This window comes from Elephas maximus, chromosome 3, assembly GCF_024166365.1.
Source record: "Elephas maximus indicus isolate mEleMax1 chromosome 3, mEleMax1 primary haplotype, whole genome shotgun sequence".
Classification (NCBI taxonomy): Eukaryota; Metazoa; Chordata; class Mammalia; order Proboscidea; family Elephantidae; genus Elephas; species Elephas maximus.
This window is the reverse complement of record NC_064821.1, coordinates 98,129,348-98,139,806: the sequence shown is the minus strand read 5'-3', so window position 1 is coordinate 98,139,806 and position 10,459 is coordinate 98,129,348. Positions and strand designations below refer to the sequence as shown.

Below are 10,459 nucleotides of genomic sequence, written 5' to 3'. Positions count from 1 at the left end.
CACATAGGGCTGGCTGAGAACTTCACTGAAACTACATGGCAGCTCAACTTCTCCCTTGACCAATCCTGCTTCCCTCCTCTCCATTCCACAGGTGTTGATCCCAAGGACCCTCTGTAAGAAACCTCCTGCAGCTAACCTCTGTCCCAGAGTCAGCTTCCTGGGGACCCAACCTGAGAACAGGGAAGGTACACTGAGACTAGATGGCAAAGCTTCCCAAAGGTTGTATTGAGGAACTGGGGCTGTCTCCTGCAGGGCAGTGTGCCACAAGGAGTTCACAAGTGTTACCTAGAGAGGTGTTCTGTGGTTAAATAAGTTTGGGAAATGATGAATTAAACAACAGTGAACACAATTCTGCAGTACAGGACCTCTCAGAGCCTTTAATGTGCTAATGTCATTACAAATCTCCAAGAGGAAAATGACTCTGCAGTATTTCCCAAACTCATTTGCCTTGGAACTTCTTTTCCCCCCTGGGGTATATCTTGTGGGACTGATGTTGCCAGGCAGCTAACAAAGCTCTTTAAGCAGTAATATAATACAGACAGACTAGTGTTTTAACAACCTCTCTCTAGTGGCTGTGTGGGGATTGAAATGGAAAATCGTAAGTTGAGAGACATGCTGAGCTTGAAGTGCCTGTGGTTCATTCAGGGGAAGGTGTCCAGAAAGCCCCTGGAAAGGAAACACAGGAAATGGGGCAAGAAGTGAGAGATGGAGATGGACATTCAGGAGCCAATGACTTGTAGGTGGTGATGGAAATCATCAGATAGGATGCTTGTGTAACAAGAAGGAAAAGTAAAGAATCCTCTACCCCCAAATACTCGTAACCAACCATTGTAGACCCAGGAAGCACTCACAAGGTACTTGCAGATTTTGGCCACCGTCTGCTGATGGTTGTCCCAGGGCTTCCGGCTGTAAGCTCTTTTTGGCAACTCCCAACCCATGAAGCAAGAACAGCGGAACAGGGTCTTCACACATTTCTGGGAACCAATAGGAATAGAATACCATAGCTGTGGAATTCCAGGACAGCAGACCATGTTCCAACAAAAAAAAAAAGTATGGAGACTAGATTTTGGAAAACCAATTCCTCTTTCAAACATACAAGTGAAGTTAGCTGTTTCGGGGTAGTGGGTGTCTTTGGAAAACAGACTCTTATAAGACAGAAATAACTACTCCCCAAAGGATTATTTCTTGATTCTGCCTTGGTTTCTGTAAAGAGAGGCATACCTGCTGGTTCTCAGGGTGGTAGAGGCCTCAGTGCCCCCAGCACACTCACCTGGCTCACCTCGGCATTGCCCTCTTGCATGACCAGCAACAGGGGCACCAAGGTGCTGATGAGCTGCTCCTCCATGGCCGCGGTGCATGGGGACCGCAGCTTCTGGACCACCTTCCCGTACAGGTTGATGCAGGAGCAGCGTACGTCCTCTCGTGACTGGGGTGAAAGGGAAGGCTCAGGGGGTGCCCTCCTCTGAGAGGCTGCCCAGGCCTCTGTCCTCCTGTACCTACCCAGAGCAGCAGGGCCTCCTTTCACTCATTCTGATGGGCCCTCCAGGCACAAAGGCACAGGGACAGCCCAGGCCACCCAGCAGGCCTGGTTGGGTGCCAGCATCCCCTCCCCTGAGCCTAGGTCTGAAGCTGTCCCCACTCTTCTCAGCCAGGGCCCCCACTAACCTAAAAGGTGCCTTAGTGCCCAGTGGCAAAATGTCCACCTCTGCCAGGAACAATAAAAATCATTCAGCACCTCTAGGTGGATCAATTACAATAAGGTGACTCTCTCTGGAGAGACTTGATTACAAAAGAAAAGCTCACTCTGAAAGGACCGGTTAGAGAAAGGAAGCTTCTCTGGGTGAACCACTTAGAAAAAGGGGCCTTCTCTGGGTGAACCAAAGAAAAAGAGGCCTTCTATGGGAGAACCAATTAGAAAAAGGAGCCTCATCTGGGAGAAATAATTAGAAAAAGGGACCTTCTGTGGTAAAAGCACTTAGAAAAAGGAACCTTCTCTGGGAGAACCAGTTAGAAAAAGGGACCTCCTCTGGGTGAACCAATTAGAAAAAGGGACCTTCCCCGGGAGAACCAGGTAGAAAAAGCGACCTTCTCTGGGTGAGCCAATTAGAAAAAGGAACATTGTCTAGAAGAAATAATTAGAAAAAGGGAACTTCTATGGTAGAACCACTTAGAAAAGGGAACATTCTCTGGGAGAACCAGTTAGAAAAAGGGACCTCCTCTAGGTAAACCAATTAGAAAAAAGGACCTCCTCTGGGTGAGCCAATTAGAAAAAGGGACCTCCTCTGGGTGAACCAATTAGAAAAAGGAACACTGTCTAGAAGAAATAATTAGAAAAAGGGAACTTCTATGGTAGAGCCACTTAGAAAAAGGGACCTTCTCCGTGGGAACCAATTAGAAAAAGTGACCTTCCCTGGGAGAACCAGTTAGAAAAAGCTACCTCCTCTGGGTGAACCAATTAGAAAAAGGAACATTGTTTAGAAGAAATAATTAGAAAAAGGGAACTTCTATGGTAGAACCACTTAGAAAAAGGGACCTTCTCTGGCAGAACCAATTACAACAAGACATGGATCATTTGGAGCAAGGGGCCCCATTCTCCGTCTGACTACACCCTAACAAATCCCAGGGTATAAGGACTGGGGTACTACAAGGTATTGCACCCCCAGGGTAGTAGAGAACTGCCCTTCATACACCACCACCACTCCCATTCCCCTCTACACGTGCCAGAACGGCTGCTTACATCACTGAAGTGTGGCAGCAGGACCTGCAGCATCTCCACATAGACCGAGCTGTCCGAAAGCTTCCGGTCCTGCCCCTTGAAGATAGTCTTGAGGCTGTGGACTGCCTCTACCACCAGCTGCCCATCCACACTCTGCAGGCCCTTTACCATGGAGGGTAGGAGAGCCTGCACCTTGGCTGTCTGTGGGGCAGGAGTGTCTGTGGTGGAGGCTCCTACCTGGGCTAACAGGTAGGAGGTCCAGCCTCTGATTCACCAATATGCACTTGGTGAACAAATTACCACCAGCAGGCCTCTGTTTATGCTATCCCACCTGCCTGGAATGCCCTCATGCAAGCTCTTGCTCCCCGCTGAAGCCCTCTTTGGCCTCAGTGACTCCTTACTGGCCCAGACGCCTGAGGCCCTCTGTTGTCTGCTTCCTTCCTTGGCACTAGGTAGACACAGCCCTGAATTGTGAGTTATCTTTCTAAGTCTACGGCCTACCCCTTCATCCTGGCTACATCGTGAGCTGCAACAGTGCCTGGTAAAGAAAAACAAAGCTATTTTTTTCAATGCTAATCATGTGTCTTGGCTTCCTAATCTGTAAAATGGGAATAATTACTGCCATTTCTGCCGCTTATCCTGCTCCTCCTACATACAGAGCTGGAAAACCTGAATTAGAAACTATTACAAAAAGAATAAAGCATGTAAAGGATTATTAAGGGATAGTTCCTGGGTGGTGCAAATGGCTAAGTGCTGGACTATTCATTGAAAGTTTGACAAATTTGAGCCCACCCAGAGGCACCTCAGAAGAAAGGCCTGGCAATCTGCTTCAGAAAGGTACAGCTTTGAAAATTCTGTGGAATACAGCTCTACTCGGTACATGTCTGGTCACCATGAGTCAGAATCAACTCAACAGTAACTAACAACAACAAAAACATCCATTTTATAGATGGGACAATCAAGGCTGGGACAGAGATAGGGTTTGATTCTGGCCACCAGCATCTGAGAGACTCTGATGGCCAAGCTCCATCCTTCCTCCAGCCAGGAACCTGGCTGGGCCAGGATCTTCTCCACCCTCACTCACCTTCTCAGTCCTGCGGGCCAGGATGACCAGGCCGCGGATGGACAGCACCTTCATGATGGGGTCGCGGTGGCTCAGGCCTTCCGCCATCCGCCCCAGAGAGTACTCCTCAGGGATCCGCCGTACCTGCTCCATCTGGAGGAGCTGAGGGAGCAAACGAGTAATCACTCACAAGGCCAAGAGGCAAGAGTGGTCCACTGCCCTCCCCAGGGAAGGTAGTACACGTTGGATAACCAGGAAACCAGGTATGGTGCATGAATGAATAGCTGCTGGCTGGGTCAGCACTGTACAATGCAAGCCACTGGTCGTCTGCCTCTGTAAAGATTACAACCAAGAAAAAACTATAGAGCAACTAGCATCACACATTAGGTAGCCATGAGACAGAATCAACTCAATGGCAACAGATGCTTTTTTTTTTTTAATTGAACTTTAGATGAAGGTTTACAGAACAAACTAGTTTCTCAACAAACAGTTAGTACACACATTGTTGTATGACATTGGTTAGCTTTGCTTTTTTAATAGGCAAATAACTCCCAAATGTCTATCTCTAGTCTCAGCTTCTGCCCAGAACTTGAGAACTGGAAAACCAGCAGTTCACTGGACATCTCCACTGGAGGGCCATCAGGCACCTCATGGCAAAGCTGAGCATGCCACTCTCTCCTGTGAGTCCTCTGTGGCCCCCTACTGCCTTTTGCCATCTGGCCCCTGCTTGCCTCTGTGGCCTCATTCTCAGTATGCCCATCATGTAGCCAAGATTCTTACCACTAGCCAACCAGCTTCTACCTAAACTGCCCACCATTTTCTGAATGACCCAGACTGTTTTGTCCCTTCTCTGCTGGCAGGATGACCTTCTGCAGGGACTCCCACCTCTACTCTGATCCCCACTCACCTTGCACGGCTCCATCTGAAGCTCAGCCTCCCTTGAGGCTACACTTGACATTGCTCCTCAGGTCCCCCCTCCACCATCCCAGGCTGACTGCCCCTTCTTGGGGTCCCTGGGAGCCACAAACATCCCCCTGAGACAGCACCTGGAAACCTTTAGTGTTCCCGTCTGCTTTCACATCTGCCTCCCCTATCAGTCTGAGGGCTTCCTTGAGGACAAAAGCCAGGCTGTTCATCCTGGAATTCCTCTACCTAACACGAGGTCTGCTGTGGTCTATGTGTTTAGGGAACATTTGTATCATGACTTCAGGTCCAACATGAAACTCGGTCCCTTTCCCTCCTTAGAATTGCTCTTCCTACTGGGTTCCCCATTGCAGGGCTAACATCACCAGCCCCTCATTGTCTGAGCCAAAAATTGGCCCTTACCCTCATTTCTTTCTCACTCTCTACCTCCCTCTCTGCCTCAGTAGTCTTCAGTCCCTGCTGAGTCATCCTCATAAACAGTTTCATTCCCTCATCTTACATCTACACCACTACTGACACTATTGCAACGGTGTGTCTGTATGATGGGAAGGAAGAGCTGAGGAGAGGGAGGGCTAGAGTAGAGGGTGCAGGACACTTGAGGGGCAGGAAGTTCTCCAAGGAGGGAGGAAAGGGGAGCTCCACCTTTCCTAGCCCCCAACCCCCCCCCCCCCATTATAGACACAACCGCAGCTCAGGTATACTCCACACCAGGCTCTGGGCCAGGTATGAGACACACAGAAATGAGTAATAATAATAATAACAGTAACATAGCTGACTCATGGGGGTGCCCCCTATGTGCCAGGCACTGTTCTAAGTGCTTTACATGAACTCACTTAATCATCAAAACCATAAGAGGTCATTAAGTAGTAAAGAATGTCTGCCTTGAGCATTGTGCTCTTTTAAGAGCTATCTATATGGGATCAAACTGACAACAGCAACTCAAAAGATTAGATAGGAACCTTAGGGGCAGTGAGTTTATGTTAGTGGGGGAGGAGCAACTCAGAAAAGCAGGGTGAGAATGGTTGTACAACTCAAAGGATGTAATCAATGTCACTGGAATGTACATGTAAAAACGGTTGAATTGGTGTATGTGTTGCTGTGTATATTCTCAGCGACAACAAAACCATATGAGGTCAGCAATTCATTATCCCCATATTACAGGTAAGGAAACTGAAGTGCAGACAGGTTAAGTGACTTACCCAAGGTCACACAGCTCCCCTGAGAGGTCACCCACTGCTGGGGGAAGCAGACACACACAGTCACAGCATAGAGGGCTAAGGGGAGCCTGGGAGGGACAGCTGCACTATGTTAAAGTGCCACAGCAAATGGGCAAGCATGGCTCTGGCTAGGAGTGGGCCACCTCTTCTGGAAATGTAGGACTGAGCCTGGGTGAGGACTTTGTCCCAGAAGGGATGGCTGCTGCTCAGGGCTACAGGAGGATGTTAGGGAAAGCTAGGCCCAGGATCCCTGATCTTGTACTAGACTTAGGAAGCACCCTCAATGTCTGGCAAGGTCCACATCCTCTCCCATTAACAGGCTTAGAGAGAAGTGCACCACACAACAGGCTGACCAGGATAGAGGAGCGAGTCAGGCGGAATCTGTGGTCTGAATCTCTCTGGACTCCCTGAGCTGTGTGATCTTGAAAAATACCCCTAATTCACCTATACACGAGCATTGCATTTGCTTTCTTTGCAGGGTTCCTGACCAGATTAGTGGGGTAAAATACGAAAGAGGTTAGCACAGTGTTTGGCAAATAGTAGATCCTCAAGAAATGGTCCTCTCCCTTTCCTTCAGCAGGGTCATGAAAGAAATAAGAAGTAGAGCCAGGGCAGAGCTGGGGCTAGAACCCAGGACTCCTGGCCCCAAGACCCAGGCATGTCCTCTCCAGAGGTGGTACATTCTGCTGGTCTCTGCAGTGCCAGGCGGAGCATTCACTGAGGCACTCATTCATCCATCCAGTCCCCATGGCCTGGGGCCCTCTCTGGGCCAGGCCTGTACTGGCCCTGGAGATACAACACAAACATGACATGGTCCCTGCCTTTCAGGCTCACGGTCCAGCTGGAAAGGCACAAAAGATGCAATAAGTGCTACCTCTTCTCCATTTAGCAAACTTGACTTACTTGGCAAGCTCAAATGTCACTTCCTCCAGGAAGCCTTCCTTAACCTCACTACCTTTCAAGGAGGCAGTAAGCCTCCTGCCTCTGAGTACCACTGGATAGACCCTGGGAATAACCTGGATCCTCCTGCATCACAATCATCAGGTCACAAGACACAGGCAAGGAAGGTAGTTAAGAGAGCAAGTTTTAGAACCCAAATGTCTGGGTTTGAATCCTGGATCTGCTGCTTAATAGTTGCATAGTCATGGGAAAGTTATATAAATCTGTAACTCAATTTCCTTTTCTGTAAAACAGGGGATATAATAGCACCTGCCTGGTAGGATTATGGAAACCCCGGTGGCATAGTGGTTAAGTGCTGCAGCTGCTAACCAAAGGGTCGGCAGTTTGAATCCACCAGGCACTCCTTGGAAACTCTATGGGGCAGTTCTACCCTGTCCTATAGGGTCACTATGAGTCAGAATCAACTTGACAGCACTGGGTTTGGTTTGTTTTTTTTTTTGGTAGGATTATTGTGAGGATTAAATGAACCAATACATGGAAAGCTCTTAGAGCATACCTGGAAGATAGTAGGTGCTCATTAACATTGGAAAACATGACTTTAGTGATAGAAACAACATGGGAGATTGCAAGATAAAATTCTGCAAGGCCAATGAATTATTCATTGGAAATGCCTCTTTTCAACAACATAAATGGCTACTATACATGTGGATCTCGACAGATGAAATGGACAGGAATCAAATCAGTTACAACTGTGAAAAGAGATGATGGAGAAGCTCAATATCATCAGTCAGAACAAGGCCAGGGGCCAACTGTGGGACAGACCATTAATTGTTCATATGCAAGTTCAAGTTGAAGCTGAAGAAAATTTTTAAAAATCTACAAGAGCCAAAGCACAACCTTGAGTATATCCCACCTGAATTTAGAGACCATATCAAGAATAGACTTGACTGATACTAGCTACTAAAGACCAGATGAGTTGTGGGATGACACCAAGGACATCATACATGAAGAAAGCAAAAGATCATTAAAAAGACAGAAAAAAAAAAAAAGACCAAAATGGTGTATGAAGAGGCTCTGTAACTTGCTCTTGAATGTCAAGTAGCTAAAGTAAAGGGAAGAAATGATGACATGAAAGAGCTGAACAAAAGATTTCAAAGGGTGGCTGGAGAAGACAAAGTAAGACATAATAATGACATGTGCAAAGACCTGGAGTTAGAAAACCAAAAAGGAAGAACACACTCAGCATTCTTAAGCTGCAAGAACTGAAGAACAAAATTAAGCCTCGAGTTGCAATAGTGAAAGATTCTACAGGCAAAAACTTGAATGATGCAGGAATGAGGTGGGGCCAAGACGGCAGAGTAGTCAGAGGTTTCTGGTGATCCCTCTTACAACAAAGACCCAAAAAAAACAAGTGGAACAATTATATATATGACAAGCTAGGAGCCCTGAACATCAAAGGCCAAGTAAGAAAATGGACTGAGCATCAGAGGGAGGGAGAGATGGTTCAGAAGCGGAGAGGGGCTGCCGGACCTGAATTACCAGGAACCCTCAGGTACCATTCCCTGGAGTGACCACAGTGGGGCTGGAGGTAGCATTCCAGAAATGGTTTCCTTAGGGAGAGATAGACCCGCACAGCCTACTCACACCTCAGGAAACAGAGAAGAATGGTGCTCTCAGCAAAAGCTAAGTACTTGCACTTATTTTACTGTGCCCCCAGCCCCAAAGCCAGCTTCAGTGGCTGTCAATTTCCCTGAGCCTGAGACAGGTTCTGCAGTGTGCTCTGAGCCATTCTCCCGGACTTGGAGAATGAGTAAATTCACAACTGGGGGAAAAGATAATCTGCCAGCTCCACTAAGCTGGGGAGCTCAGTACAGAAGCGGCTCCTGTCCAGGCACAAACAGTGACTTTGAATACCTTGAATACATTTCCCCCCTGCATGGATCTGTGTGGGCCCATTTTAGGAGAATAGGCCCTTGTTGGTAGACTGCAACTGTTTCAGCTGTGCAGTGGAGAGGTGGGTGTTTGATGTTTGACACCACTTTGCCTAATAAACAGGGTCCTCACCTACCCACATCAGGGGCCTAAGGACTGGCGGCTCCACCCATGTCAACTAGCCATTCGTGACAGGGGTCCAAGGATATGTGGTACCTCCTGGTCCAAAAGCATTGGGCATCCATGGTCCAGCTGCAGAACCCACCCACCTGTGCATCCTAGGGAACAGTGATGCACTTTCCTCACAGACACTCAGGGGATGGTTGTCAGCCCCCGCCTTGTTCACAGCATGACCCCCTGCTGCAACCAGATACCTGTACCTACACCAATCACCCCTGCCCCTCCAAGACTGTATGACAGAGCCTATACCACACACTTGATGACCAACTACCTGGACACCTGAGCTGAATCCATACAAGAAAAGTGAATGGACTCCTAGGCTCATATACCTGGTAACAGCTCTAGCCATCTGGTGAAAGGACATCAGAGCTTCAAAGGGAAAAAGAAATCAAGCTAGCTCACTCAGACAGCCTATTTACACATATAAAAACAAAACAAAGCAAGAAGCTAAGATACAGTAAGCAAACATAAAGTAAACTAATATAATAACTTATAGATGGCTTGGAGACAACAGTCAATATCAAATCACATGAGGGAGCAGACCATGATTGCTTCAACAAGCTCTCAAAACAAAGAACCAAGGAATCTTCCAGACGAAGGTGTATTCCTGGAATTACCAGACGCAGAATACAAAAGATCAATATACAGAACTCTTCAAAACATCAGGAATGAGATCAGGCAAAACTCAGAAAAAGCCAAGGAACACACAGATAAAGCAGCTGAAGAAATTAAAAAGCTTATTCAAGGATATAATGAAAAATTTAATAAGCTGCAAGAATCCATAGAGAGACAGCAATCAGAAATTCAGAAGATTAACAATAAAATTACAGAATTAGACAATTCAATAGAAAGTCAGAGGAGCAGAATTGAGGATGTAGAAGGCAGAATTAGTGAGATTGAAGACAAAACACCTGGCACCAATAAATTTGAAGGAAAATCAGATTAAAGAATTTTAAAAAATGAAGAAACCCTAAGAATCGTGTGGCACCCTCTCAAGAGAAATAACCTACGAGTGATTGAAGTACCAGAACAGGGAGGGATAACAGAGAATACAGAGAGAATTGTCGAAGATTTGTTGGCAGAAAACTTCCCTGATATTGTGAAAGATGAGGAGATACCTACCCAAGACGTTCATTGAACTCCACATAAGGTGCATCTCAAAAGAAAGTCACCAAGACATATTATAATCAAACTTACCAAAACCAAAGATAAAGGGAGAATTTTAAGAGCAGCTAGGGATAAACGAAAAGTCACCTACAAAGTCCAGTCAATAAGAATAAGCTTGGACTACTCGGCAGAAACCATGCAGGCATAGGGCAATAAAGGATGACTTATATAAAGCATTGAAGGAAAAAAATTACCAGCCAAGAGTCATATATCCAGCAAAACAGTCTCTCAAATAAGAAGGCAAAATTAGGACATTTCCAGATAAACAGAAGTTTAGGGAATTCATAAAAACCAAACCAAAACTTCAAGAAATACTAAAGGGAGTTCTCTGGTTAGAAAATCAATAATATCTGATACCAA

At 46.7% G+C, this 10,459-nt stretch overlaps 1 protein-coding gene across 1 annotated transcript in view; it reads right to left on the bottom strand.

Moving 5' to 3' along the window:
* MROH7 (maestro heat like repeat family member 7) overlaps positions 1-10,459 on the bottom strand; it is a 60,997-nt gene that overhangs the window by 6,139 nt on the left and 44,399 nt on the right. The window contains exons 16-19 of the mRNA XM_049879352.1: positions 3,801-3,941; positions 2,738-2,917; positions 1,271-1,426; positions 852-974 (exon numbers count right to left, since the gene is read on the bottom strand). Coding sequence (XP_049735309.1) covers positions 852-974; positions 1,271-1,426; positions 2,738-2,917; positions 3,801-3,941 — 600 coding nt within the window. The remainder of the gene's footprint in view (positions 1-851; positions 975-1,270; positions 1,427-2,737; positions 2,918-3,800; positions 3,942-10,459) is intronic.